This window comes from Oryctolagus cuniculus, chromosome 12 (genome assembly GCF_964237555.1).
Source record: "Oryctolagus cuniculus chromosome 12, mOryCun1.1, whole genome shotgun sequence".
NCBI classification, from domain to species: domain Eukaryota; kingdom Metazoa; phylum Chordata; class Mammalia; order Lagomorpha; family Leporidae; genus Oryctolagus; species Oryctolagus cuniculus.
Window position 1 is genome coordinate 42747638 of NC_091443.1, and position 14074 is coordinate 42761711.

At 36.8% G+C, this 14074-nt stretch overlaps 1 protein-coding gene across 11 annotated transcripts in view; it reads right to left on the reverse strand.

Moving 5' to 3' along the window:
- AKAP6 (A-kinase anchoring protein 6) overlaps positions 1 to 14074 on the reverse strand; it is a 618005-nt gene that overhangs the window by 91827 nt on the left and 512104 nt on the right. For all 11 annotated transcript variants that reach the window (XM_051822153.2, XM_051822154.2, XM_051822151.2 and 8 more), the window contains 2 exons: positions 4166 to 4312; positions 900 to 1124 (listed from right to left, as the gene is read on the reverse strand). In XM_051822153.2, coding sequence (XP_051678113.2) covers positions 900 to 1124; positions 4166 to 4312 — 372 coding nt within the window. The remainder of the gene's footprint in view (positions 1 to 899; positions 1125 to 4165; positions 4313 to 14074) is intronic.

Consider the following 14074-nt stretch of genomic DNA (forward strand, 5'->3'; position numbering starts at 1 on the left):
TGCTTTCTCTTGGGTTACACAGGTCGGCAAGGTAAGTCTGTCTGGGAGAGGTCAGGTGAACCACACGAGACCAAGTTCTCTGACAGACTGCAAGATGACGGATGGTTAGGATGGCATGAATAAAACCTGGTCCTAAGGAGGCTCTGAGAGGAACTGGTTGCTTGGTCCCAAGAAGTTCTTTCCTTCCTGGTCGTCCTCTGTAAGGCCTTGTGTGCTAGGAGGTTTCTTGCCGCCAAATTTATATTTCACAACTCCAAAGCCTTAGGTGGACATCAATCAGAGCTCAAATTTTAATCACTGCATTTATAGGAGGATTCAGCAGTAATAGGATAGTTCTTGGTGGACATACAGTGAACCCAAATAGAGTGGTGCTGCTAAAGCTGGCATTACTCAGTAATGAAATACGCCCATAAAGGAGGAATCTCTCTTGCTTTCTTTCTCTCCATATATAGTTCACCCTTTCGTATGTAAAAATTGTGCTTCCTTTAACATTAATGGCCTTCAATTAAACCTGTGCTTTAATCATGTTAATTTATGCAAGTGTTTTCAGCCGAGTTATTCATACTACATCTAGGTCTATCTTTCAGAGTCCCTAGTAAGCCTTAGTGTTTGCTGATCCACTTTTTAATTTAGCAAAGTCTTTCCTCCATAGGCATTGTAGAAAACACAGGAGCAGAGAGATTTCCCCTATACAATGTGTATTTGATATGCTTAACGTTCATGTTTATGCACACAGAGACGTTGGCATATAAGGAATGTAGAGGGTGTATAAATTCAAGGAAACATTTAAGTGCACAGTGATACACAGATACACGGGTATAATACTTTATGTACTTGATAAATATTTCATCCACATCATAAAGAAAGCTTTTTATCAACTTTGATTGTTTTTTTATTACCTTAAAGTATTGCAGTTGTTTCTCAGCATTCATTGTTCCTTCCTTTTCTTGTCTCAGACAGGAATTGAAGATGAAAAGCTCTGTATCTCTTAGCCACCCTTTCAGTTCTTTGATCCTGACCTCCAGCTGCCTTACCAGGCTTCCGCTTTCAGGAGAGAGCAGGTCACGTGGGCCCGACCCACTGTGCCCTGCCATTGTGTCCTGGATCTTCTCTCCGAGGGTTTTCTAATGTAGCAGATTTAAAACAACAAAACAAAAAAACACAACAACAAGAAACAAAAACATACATCAGCTTAGGTAACAAATATGCATCACATTTTGGCTGGTAACAAGAGCCACCTGGAAGAGTCCAGCTGTCCCTGCCACCTCTCAACTGACATTCAGTTCAGATTAGCTCATTGTTCCATTTGGGATTTGAGTTCTTGGACAGGGCATGTTGTTCTGACTACCAGTGCAGGCTCAAGAAGATCTCATTCATAACAGAAAGGAAATTTGGCTCAAGAGTTCACCGTGGTCACAGATAAAAACTCATTTGAATTCTCATGACAAGAGTTTATAGAGAAAAATTCTCTGCATAGAATGTTCAGGAGATACAAGTCTGAGTTTAATCAATATACTAAAAGGAGTAAGAGGAGACTGCGCATGCAGAATTAAATTCCATTTTTTCTTGTTCTGTGAAGTGTACAAGTCCCCCAATTCTATGACTGAGGGCTTTTAAGAAGTAGCTTCTTGGTGCTGCTTGCTGACCCTTCTTGGTTTGGAAACTGCTCAAGCCCACAATTCTCCCCATTCTGAATTTGTGGATGCTACACTTCCTAGTATATGTTTTAAAATAATCCTCAGTTCACTATGCTCGAAGCCTACTTAGCTTAACCATTATGGCATGAAGCTGCCATCAGGCTGTTTGTTTGTTTGCTTGCTTGCTTGCTTGTTTTTGGTGGAAAAACACTCTCCTCTTTGGAGGATCAATAGGATTTAATCTATAATGATGAATTAAACCTACAAAAATAAGCTTTAAAACACAAATAAAATTAAGTCAACAAACATTCATCTGCTGTGTAGTGTTCTGTAAATAGTATCTTTAGGAGACTGTAACAGAAAAATAGCCTCTCTTGGCAACACCCTTGTATTTTCATGGTGCAAATATTGATAATTTGAAGACCCTCAGTGGAATCCAGATTTAGCTATTGTTTTTATGCTGTAACAAAAGTAGCAGCAGGAGGTGAAATCAATGCCCTTGGAGGGTAGGGTCACAAAAAAGAATTTATTGCCACTTTTTTGTTCTGGAACAGTTTGCAATCATAAATTCTTCATAAACAGAATACTTCAGAGAATGGTCCGTCTTCATAAATATACGACAGAGGACATCAATTTCATTTAATTCACAATTTGTGTCAGCACAGCAGATGCCAATGCCTGCCTTGATAGGGTTGTTTAATATGCAATTGAGACAGAGTAATATGCAGCACAGGGGACAAAATTTCACAGATTAAACTGTACGCACCACTGACATTTCATTCTAATGTATTTCCATTCCACACTGTTCACCTTAGATGAAAGTAATATTAAAAACCATATCCCTCTATTTTACTATTGTTAGAAGTTAAAATCCTTGTCTTTAATTTTTTTCATGCCAATTAAAATGTAATCATGCCAATTAAAACAGTATGCCTGGTGGTGTTAATGTGGCACAGGTTTTGTTAAAATCTTCCCTCCACCACACTCTCTCCCCAAATCACTGCAAAATCGCATATTGCATTTGAATGATATTTTTGTCAGAATGACAACCATTTTAAGGTACCTGATTAATAAAGGATCGCTAAATATTGTTTCTTTTTTTCAACAAAATATTAATTTAAAATTTCTGTTGAGGAGGCAATATACATATTTTAACTAATTTCTAACTAAAAATATCACTATTATTTACTTATCAAGTAAGCAAGAGTTACTAAAATGCACTGTTAACAGATTATCACTTTATCAAGCACATAAAGTTGCACATAGAACTCTTATGTCTTCAGTAAACAACCTTTTAAATGTCATACACTAATCACATTGCTCCTTTCTGAAATCAATGAATTCTGTAGAATTTAGTAGGTTCTGAATTACTATATTATGAAGTGAAAGACATTAATTATTATCAGAAAGCAATAGTTCAATAGATTAAAAACTTTTAATGCTTTAAGTTACTTCGCACACTGTACATTGCAGAGAATTTACATGAGATGCAAGGACTTAACCTTGCAGTGTTTTAATCACCTAGATTAAGCCTAGCATACATTGAACACTGGCATCCCTCCAAGTCATCAAGGTAGATGAGGAGCTTTTTATTAAAAATATTTTGGAGTATTATTTCCTTTTTTTAAAAAAGTTTTAAAATGCAGAAAAACAGAAGGCATGCAAAATTAGGCTCCAAACTGACACCACCCATACTTAGCTGTTATAATTAATCATTTAGATAATTGACAAATTTAGCTTACCCTTGATTTGAAGTGAAGGCAATTTAGGAGAGAAGCTGATGAAAAAATACAGCTTAACTTCTCTCTCAGCTGTCTTCCCACAAAAGGACAGTCCTGTCTCCCGTACCATGCCCTCCTGGTCTCTGGGTAACAGAGGCTCTATATTGCCTTTTTGCCAGGTTCTTGCAACTCAGTCTTTGGCTGAGACCCAGCCCATCATTGCGTGAAATGAATTACATGAAACTTTTTTTTTTTTTTTGGCTTTTGTAAAAAGTGAGCTGGAAATTGAGGCACAAAACAGAGGCTGATTTAATTCTGCAATTCAGATGGGGTCAAATTTGCATCTTTGTTTTGGTGGCTTTAGTGTGATTTGAAAGCTGTAGTGACAACTCCACTTTTCATCTTAAGGGTACAGTAAATAGTTAAACAGAGGATGTCTCTAACATGTACCTTCAGAATAAATTCTATTAACATTCATTCAAGCATGACAGTCAGTGTATATCAGATATACTGTATTATAGTTGACTTGGTGCATTCCCATAATACATGGCATATTTTACTTACTTTTTATGTATTAAAGAACCAAAATTATTAAAATCTGAGAAGAGACAAGCTCAGAATAAAAAAAAAATCAACAGAAGAGGAAAAGCAGTGTTTTCCCCATAATAGCATGAATAGCTTGTTTGAAATGTAGGTAGTGAATTGAAAGAGATATTTGTGCCTCAAATTAGAAATCAGACAGATAGAGTACTCCACTACACAAAAAATGTACATATAACCTACAAACAGTAATAAAAATGCAAATACCCCAAGCAGTTCCCATTTTTCATTAATTGAATCCACTTTTTCAAGGAGATCATTTGGTAGTAAAACGCCACCTTTCTTCAAAGCTTCAACCTTACTCAGCAGCTCCGTCTTTTTCAGGTGCCTGATGGACATTTCCACACTGTATCGCTGCCATGGAAAGAAAAAGAGGTGGTATTAGGGAGAGAGGTGTTCTTAGAAAAGTCTTTGAGCACAGAGTTTGTTTTGTTTAGAAATGTTAAAAAGTTTTGATTCCCATACAAATGTGCAGGGAGAGTAAACTTAAGTACCTTGAGTACTTGAGGAATACTGTTGAAAATAGTGAAAAAATACATATTATACCCCCATGCACAAATATCTAAGTTACTGAATGTAATTGACTAAGATTTATGTCTTTTTAAACTCAAGTTTTACATACCCATTTGATCTTTAAAGTATTTCTTATGGGAAAAATACCAGTTCTGGGAGGGTTTAGTATATAGCAAACTTTGGTCAATATTTGGTTCCATGGAGTATTGCCCACTTCTTATCTATGCCCCCAAAGGACCAGTCTCAAAGTGGTACAATTAAAACTATCTGTAAAGATTCTACGGCTTCCTCTTTAACCTACGAGTTCCCTGAATCCTCAGTTAACGTTTTGCTTTATTTTTCTATCACTTAAAAATGTTTGTGGACTTAGAGAAGAGGTACATAGAGAAGCGAAGCCAAACCAAACCAAACCAAACCAAACCAAACCAATGCTCTGGGAATGGTTACAAATCAATATCCCCATACTGAAGATTACAAGGCTTCCCTATGCATCACAGTTGATTACAAAACCCTCTCCCCAATATATATTATATCCTTAAAAAACTGCAAAGTGAACCTCTCCAAAAGATGTTTTGCTGGAGATAATGTGCTATATAATATGACAGTTACTATGGTGATTCTCTCCAAATGACTCTATTTAGATGACTTCATAGTTAGTGGGCTATAAATGACTGAGGCTTCATTTTTTTAACAAGAAATTACATGGAAAAATACCTCTGAGTAGAAAAACTAGATTTTGGTTAAAATATTAAATATATTTTAGCACATTTTCAAAAATTCAGTAGCAATTCCAAACTCTTTCTTCTTAGGGACCAAAATTGGGTCACTGAGCTCTATGGTATCAATGTTCTTTTGCCCCAAATGAACAAGGTTGTACCAAGGTAAGTATTCTTATCACATATGATAAGAAAAGCTTTTGTCTGAAAGTAGAAGTCAGCAAATTCAAAACATACCCAAACACTTGAGTGGGTTTTTATTCCCCTCGAAAACAGGATTTTGTATAAGACTCCAAACTAAAAGACAATTGGAAGCAGCTTCGAGGAAAAGAAGGTGTGAAATGACTGTTTCAGTTAATAGATCTTCAGCCTTCGCCTGCATGTGTTTGCATACTTTTAGTTTCATATTTTAATCTTTCATTTACACTAAACATGCACATCATTTGTATTATGTAAACTTCTCCAAATGTTAGTCATTTGTGGATCACAGAACAAAATGTTTTAAATGAGGTGATTTAAAGCATTTCATATTATTAATGAATGTTGATCAGGGTGTCAGAGTATCCAAAATTACATGAATATGCATAGTGAAGAAAATCAAGGGTTGCTTTAAAGCGCTTTCAGAATTTGGCCTGTGATACATGGGAAACTGATTGCGTTTTCTGATGACAGGCAATTACCAGGACCACGTTACTCCAACACTTAGGAAATACACTGTCCACTCAAGGTTTCTGGACTCAACACTCAACAAGTATTCTGGAAAACTAGACAGTGTTGTGTCAGAGTGATTATTGGAGAGGGCAATCTGCTTCATATTACCAAATTTCCATGTAAAGATGATGTAGTAGACAAAGGTTTACATAATTAATTTGGTAAGACTGACATAATGTTGGGGAACCAGTGTATCACGCAGGCAGAAGAGCCTCACTCAGATCTGTGACTTCTGCCATATCTCTTCATCAACAGAAGAGTCTCTGGAATGTTCTACCTGGAAGGGGCTCCTACCAACTTGTGACAAGACCATTTTCCCTCTTCACCCCAGTTTTCAACAGCTCCTACACAGCAGATCAGTCAAAAAGAGAACAATTTAGATGTGTCCCATGAAAATGATAGTCTTGTGATAACAAAAATATAGAAGGCAATTAATTGAACTTTAGATAAAATAATTCTCTTTGTGAAACCTAGTATAAAATGGTTGTTACATTCTACAAATCTGGCTTTTATGTCTGCTCCCTGTCTTTGTCACCATGCAACCTACTGTATAAACAGGCTGATGAGCGATGTGATTGATGGACAATGCCTTCAAACTATAAAAGCCAAGAGACTCCAGTTAATTATTAGAAGTATTGGTATGCGAATGAAAGGCACTAGATTGTCAAGTAATTTAAGGTAAAAAATATCTACTTTCATTTTTGAGTCACTCTGAGGGTTGATTCTGATCTGATTTAAGACCTCAAACTGCATGTGTAATAATGCCAGGACAGTTGTATGTTTGTTGATGCCAGTCTATTTTCGCTCCTCTCTAACATCTTTTCAGAAGCACTAGATGGGAAGAATCCACCACCAGCTCTATCAGTTCTCAGTCATCCCATCAAGTAGGGCTACTTTATCCTGTGGTGAGAAGATAATTTAATCTTCATATTCATTCTGTCCACAGCGGTAAGTGAGCAGAGGCTGCCCCATTGTGTCCTGTAGTCTGGGGATGTTATGATATAGACTACTCATCAATAGCCAAAAACGAGATTAGCAAAGTTAAAGTCAGATGGCTTTTCTTGAGTGCTAAGGTAAATAAGCATCCAGTATTTAATTTCCCCACAGCACCTGCTGTGGGCCTCTCTGTCTAGTCAAAAATAAAATATACTCCATTGAAAGGGCATATTTACATTATTAAGTGTATTTGCTTGGCCAATTCAATTTTGACTAATGAATCCTCCTAATAGATATGTGAGTGATCTAAATTAAAGACCCAGGCCACTACTATACTAAATGCCACTCTGGTGTGTGTAAATATAAAGAAAACTTTAAAAAAGCACTGAGGGGAAAAATAACCACAAACACTCGCTCACCATTTTAACTAAGAATTAAAGAAAATATTAGCAAATTCTTAATGAGTGCTTCTTTTTTTAAAGGCACAAATGCTAAGGTTGAATTACAAGTATAAAACAACGCCAGCAAAAACAGGGATTTCTGAAATAAATATACTTAGAAATGCATGAATACTTGATTGAGATAACTTTTTTGACAGTTATGCTAAAGGCTCCCCCCCCCCACCTCCAAAAACCTTTTTTTTTTTTTTTTTTTTTTTTTTTGTTAAAAATCACACCGAAAATTCTGCCCAAATGGAGACTGGAACAATGCCTTGAAACAGTGTTAATTGTCACCATGGAAACCAGAAGAATAAGCCATTTTGAAACTGGTATAGAAGGCACACATGGAGCAGCCCGAGCATTTTCCTGCCTCCCTCAATGTTAAAGAACAAGATGCCTTGTCACTGTGAGGTCAGAGAAAGAAAGCATCCTGAAAGGGTTGTAGATGCTCACCATCTAGTAAATAAAAAAATAAAAAATAAGCTGTATGCAGCGAATGCTGTAAGATTCTACCCAGTGAATCTCTGTGAAATAGAAAGATCATCAAAAGATGGCCAGGATTGGGGGATGGCTTCCACCTAAGCAAAACTTCAGGGCTATATTATGTGAACCTTGCCCCCAAAGCTCCCTGGGAATTCTGCTGTTGTAATAAAACTTCAGAAGAGGAAAGAAAAAAGGCAGCATGATGGAATTCAAAATAATGCTCTAAAAGCACACAGAGAGATTAAGACATCCATTGTAAGACTTTTGTATGGTGCTTCTGTTGGTTATGCTGAAAAGAGACCAGACATTGCTGAACGGAGAGTGAAGCTTTGGCTACGAGAATCACAAGAATTAAACCAAAGAATTTTCTCAATTATTAGAAGAGGGCTGTCAGATTCTGAGTCATCAGGGTTTAAGTATTCACATCTGACACCATATTTAACTGGATTTCTTGTGAATGTACTGTAGAGTAAAAACAAGGAAAATGAACCAGTTATTGGAATGACAAATTTGAATATATTTCCCTATGTAAATTAATATCTCAAACACCTGTATATCCAGCAGGAGTCCTTCCCCTATATACATGTTATAGAGAAACAGAGAAAATACACTAAGGAAAAAGTAAGCTACATCTCAGTCTATCAACAAGAAAGCATGTGCAAGGAACACACCAAACCACCATACTACTGGCAAAATTATGCACGAAAATATGCAGTTTTGCGCAAAAATGCAGGGATGTGTCTGTCTGTGACTCTCACATTGTGTTTTCTGGCTAGTGTTTGCCCTCCTCATTCGAGGCTTCATGGTGGCCCCTCAGCAAGTCCATGCCTAATGCCATTCAGTGGTGAACAAAGAGTCTTTTGATAAGAAAGTCCAGGGTCCACAGCTCAGCTGCACATGCGGGGTGCAGGAATCTGCTAGAGGCCAGTGTCGCCTTTGTAGCAGCTCTTGTGCTGCCCCCCTTTTCAGAAGACCAGTGTCCAGCATCTCGCAATGCATGATGCTTCACATGAGGTCAGTGTCACCAAGACTTCAGGGAGACGCTCAAACTTGGAGAACAGGGTTCAAGATCGAGACAAATAACAGTCGTTATTTCTTGCAAACTCCTTGTGTTTCACCAGTGGAATTTATGGCGAATAATTGCGCAGAGAAATTATAAAGACTCCTACAATTGTCCTTGTAAATTAATAATAGGCTTTCTTGATTGGGATAAATTTGCTGCTGAGCCTTTGGAAAAATTAAAAAGTGCAATGTCATTTAAAATTGCCAGAACTCGCACAGCAAATTACATCTGAGGTTAAGAATTGAGTTTTCCCCCCTTTCTAGCTTATTCCATTTGCATGATCTGGAAATCACATTACATTGGCCATGTATTGTTAATTGGACATAGATTGCATTATCTTTAATATAAATCAAACTACAAATATTAAAATGAATTGCAAATTCCCTAATAGAAGATCATAAAACAATCTTTTTTAAAGTATCTCCCATTAATAATTTAATTCCAATTATATCACTCAGAAAACTTAAGTAGGAGACCTGGCAACTTATTTCCCCAATCATTCCTTTATACATAGCAAATATCTAGGCCTTTTAAAATAAATATAGCCAGAGCAGAATTCATTGTTATAGAACAAAAATACAAACAGCAGTAACTGAAGACTTATCATGTCAATTTCCTGTAAAATATTCCATAAGAACACCAAAGCTTTCTCTCACCTTCCCTCCCCATGTCAGGAGTGAGAAAAACGCCTCCTACAGGAAACATTGACCAAGTTTAAGAAATACTGTGCTCACACCCTTGAAAATGATAAAATTGATCATTGCTATTCTATTTATTTTTTAAAAAAGGTTCACCAGCCCCCGTAGATATTTCTATAAATTTGGTATCTTCATGAAGCCTTTGCATGGCCTTTAATGAGTTTATATTAAATATTTAATACTGTTTAGGGCATATCCACCACTACCAAAAACAGTTATATTCCCAGCAGTCCCACTGTTTCAGGCAGAGGACTTGATTGATCCTCCTAGCCTGAATTGAGTAGAATGAAAAGAAGCAGTTGGAAAATAGCTGCAATCATTTAATGCAGATGACCTCTGACAGCCTCGCAGCTCTTCTATCTGAACAGAAATTTGCATGGGGTCTCTGTGCAGAGGAACAATGTAACCTAAATGGTAGACAATCTTTATTCTAATGAAGTGGGTGTCAAGGTCAATGTAAAACTGCAATGATAAATGGTGCACCACTAGGCAAGAGAAGTTGCATAGGCATTGTAGTGCTTTCACATTAATTGAAGACTGAAATGCACTGTGTGAAAAGCACAAGCCTCTCTTTTCACCATAATGTGTTAATGCGCCAATGCTGAAATGATTTCTTCAAGATGTTCGCCTGTTGACATGCATCTGATTACAAAAATAACACAAATATGGAATTATGGCCCAAAAATGGACATTTGAAGAGTTTAGTGTTTTCCTGGAATAGAATTACAAAAATGAAATAAAATGTCCCCAAACAACATCCTGACACCTAATGTAATTCCTTTGATCCCCTTTTCTTTTCTTTTTCTATTTAGACCTGTCTTTAATTAGTTTCAACCAAGCAACCTTTTATAGAACCCTTCATTGGGTACTTTCATGCTGAGCTAACTGTAAAAGAAGACCAAGAAGAGGAGTACAATTCAAATAGTATTTTTCTCCCTCACTTTAAAGTTTTTCAGCGTAGTCTGCAGTTAAGACCTTCAGGTGTTGTTTGTCCTAAATCAGAATCTGATGCAAAGCCTATGGTTTATAAAAGAAAGTGAGTATTTTCAAGTGTGGGAACCAGGCAACTATAATCTGTGCATCTGACATTACCAAAATGACTGTACAGCAATAATTACACCATTTCTTCAGCGGTTGCAGCAATTTTGTGGCAGTCAATATTTTTATCCTATAAAAATAAGGACAATAAACTGCTTTTTAAAAATCCTGATCTACTTAAGCCTGTAGAAGGGACATTGTTTGCTAATACACTCATTAGTAACCAAGCACTTTAACTTCATCAATTAAACAGGAAATGGAGTTGTACCATTAGTTTCACAATTTGCTAAAATACTGATAACAGCATATTACTAAGATTTGAGAAGTATTTCCAGGCTTAACTCATCATCCCCTATAAACTGGATGCATTTTTATGATTGACTTTTTTTTTTCTAATTCCGGTATATTGTGATACAGTCACCTTTCCAATGCTGAGTTTCCTGCTACAAATAGATTTTGATAACACAATTACAGTTTTACTAGTCAACAATGGAGTATAGGTCTGTGGTCTTGGTGACTAGAAGACTATTGGCTTACTTTACCATAAAATAAATGATATTTCTAGTGTGTAACTTTGATGTAAAAACAAACTGTTTCAAAAAAGAAGTCAACATTCCTGAAATGGTAATTCAGAGGAAAAAAAAAAAAAAAAAAAACCTCAACATGGAAGAGGATAGTAAAAAAGAAAAAAAGTTACTGATGAAACTGTTTAAAAAACTGTACAGCTTCATCTGTGTGTGATTTGTCAGGTCTGAAGCTTTGACGTGCCCAAGGGGCAGACCCCAGCGGGGAGTAGGCTGCCGAGCTAAATAGCTGTGAAAGAAGTCTTAATGTAGGATGGAATTCAAACTAACCTTGACATGACCTCGGGAAAAATATGCAAAAAGTAAAATGAATGCTCTCTGCAAGATACATCCTAATTTTGTAGTGGAGCTGGTTAGTTTTACAAACATAACTGAGACCTTAAAAGAAAAATAGAAAGCTAGTAAAAGGGGAAAACTTTTAGAATTGAGGCAGGGAAAAAAAACCGTAAGCAGGCATGATGTGTTACTGTGAAGGCATGTGAACCCCTTGGAAAGAATCCAAATAAAAGCCCATACCGAACAATATTGTTGTCAGCCTGTCTATTCAGGAAAATTGTTTTTCTTTTTTTTTTTTTAAGTTGAATATAAATGACACAAAGCCAAGATTACATCATTGCATTACAAAGTCTGTTGTGGCTTTTAGCTGAACAAGCCCCATGGATCTATTGGTTTAGGACAGTAATTCAGTAAGGAGACTTGAACGTGTTATTTTTCCTCCAGTGTCAATAAGAAATAGAAGAATTTAAGGAAGAAATACTCTGTATACTCTCTACTCCATTTCTTGCTTTTGATCTGTATTTGATAAGCCAAACTCCAGTTTCAGCTGATATATTTATTTCTGATTTGACTCATTTATAAATTTTGCCTGTTGTGAAGTCATCAGCCTGGTAGGAAGGTATTTGCTCTGGTTCCCTGGCTGAGCACTGGCTAACTCACTGGATATATGGAAATTTTAATTGAGTGTCAACCTGTGTAGAAATTCAATCCTATTACTTTCTCAATGCAATTTTGTAGCAATACCAGTTATTTACTACACTACTAACCATATTTTAAACATAATTAAATTGCTAACAACTACACCAAAAATCTAATGACTTAAATCCCTGCAGCAAGGATGTGAATTCCTGGATCAGGTATATGTACTTCCATTAGATTTTCATAAACATAAAATGAGCAGATGGATATAATCATTTAGAAGCACAGAAAAACAAGAAGTTTTGCTAAGAACCTGTTGAACACCCAACTATAAAGGTCACTGATGAATGGACATGTTATGCTATAGGTCTCTTCTTTGCTTCCATCTTATTCAGTTTTTTAATGATACAGATAAGGAAAACATGAATATGGCATATTAATCAGATTACAAGTATATACAATCGCACTGATTAATAAGAACAATAAGTATTTTAGCTCAGAGATCATAAGCTCAAAGATAGATGGATAGTGATATGCTAGTAAACTGGCTCTTTGGGGGAAAAAATAAATAGAAAAAGTGAAAGCCCTGACTTGTAGCATTCACCGATTTCCCTGGTGTAAACACTCCCAACATGGTAGATTACAAGTTACCAATGATTGTAACTACAGGCAAAATTCCTGAATATTTAACAATTGGCTCTCCCAAGTTGTATTAGCTATGAGAAGTAAACATTTGGTTCATTTCTATAGCAAAGTGTTTAGCTGTGAGTAGACAACTAGCTAGTATAACAGTTTGAAGGTATATGGAAAGTTACAAGTAGCCAGCTAGCATAACAGCTAGCTTACGGGCACCTGGAAAGTTCTTGGGCAAACAGGATGTCAGGGGTGGCCAGAACAGCCGAAACAAATGCTGGGAAGACTGTAACCCCATAGTACTCAGTGAGAAACTGAGGAAGCGACTTGCATGCTAGGAAATCAATAGCTTGGTGGAAACCATCCAGGTGTGCTGGCCCACCAGGCACTTGATCTTACGGATAGTTAATAAAGTCTTGTTTTAGCTGCATTTCCTAGTTTGAATCTATCCTTTAGGTGGACATGTGAGGTTGTTTCTCACACTACCCAGCTCCAACACTCCACTACCTGGTATAATGTAGACAATTCAAATGGGGCAAAGATAAGCCTTCTTTTCTCATTTACATTGCAGCAATAGCTAATGTTATGAAAAAAAAATGCATAAATGTGATTACTACTAACACATGAGCCCAGTGAGAGGGAGAAAAGAGGAATTAGAATGAATGTGGAGGATGAAAAAATGTGCCGCATCTGAAAGGGGGCAACATTACTCAGCTCTGCTTGCAAAACCCATGTGGAAATATGGATTCAACATGGCTTCAGTTTGCCCAGGTAAATTTTTAAAGAGAAGCCAGAAATGCATATTTTATGTGAATCTTATAATATTTATATGTTGCATTAAAACTTTTTTATACTACACAGGTCAAACGGTGTCCCTGACTTGGATATGAATGTGCAGGCAGCTACTTTACAATGTCTATTTCAGAAGGTAGTATTAAACTCCAATGAGAACAAAACATGCTAGCATAATAGATTAAATCTAGAAGGAAAAATGACAAATGTCAAGCTTGACAGAGTTAATAACCAACTCAACCCATCCCACCCCACCTCTCACAAAAATCATAAAATTGCATAAAGAATGGAGATAACTAGGTTTCAACTGCCTTTAGATTCAATATGAGTCAACAGGGACCAGCATATGGGTGTTGGTTCAAGTCTTGGCTGCTCCACTTCTGATCCATCTTCCTGCTAATGGCCCAGGAAAAGGAGCAAAAGATGGCCCAAGTGTTTGGGCCCCTTCCCCCCATGAGGAGACCCTGATGAAACTCCTGGCTCCTGGTTTCAGTCTGGCACAGTCTTGGTTGTTGCACCCATCTGGGGAGTGAACCAGTGTATGGAAGACCAATTTCTCTCTCTAACTTTCAAACAAATTAATAAATCTTTAAA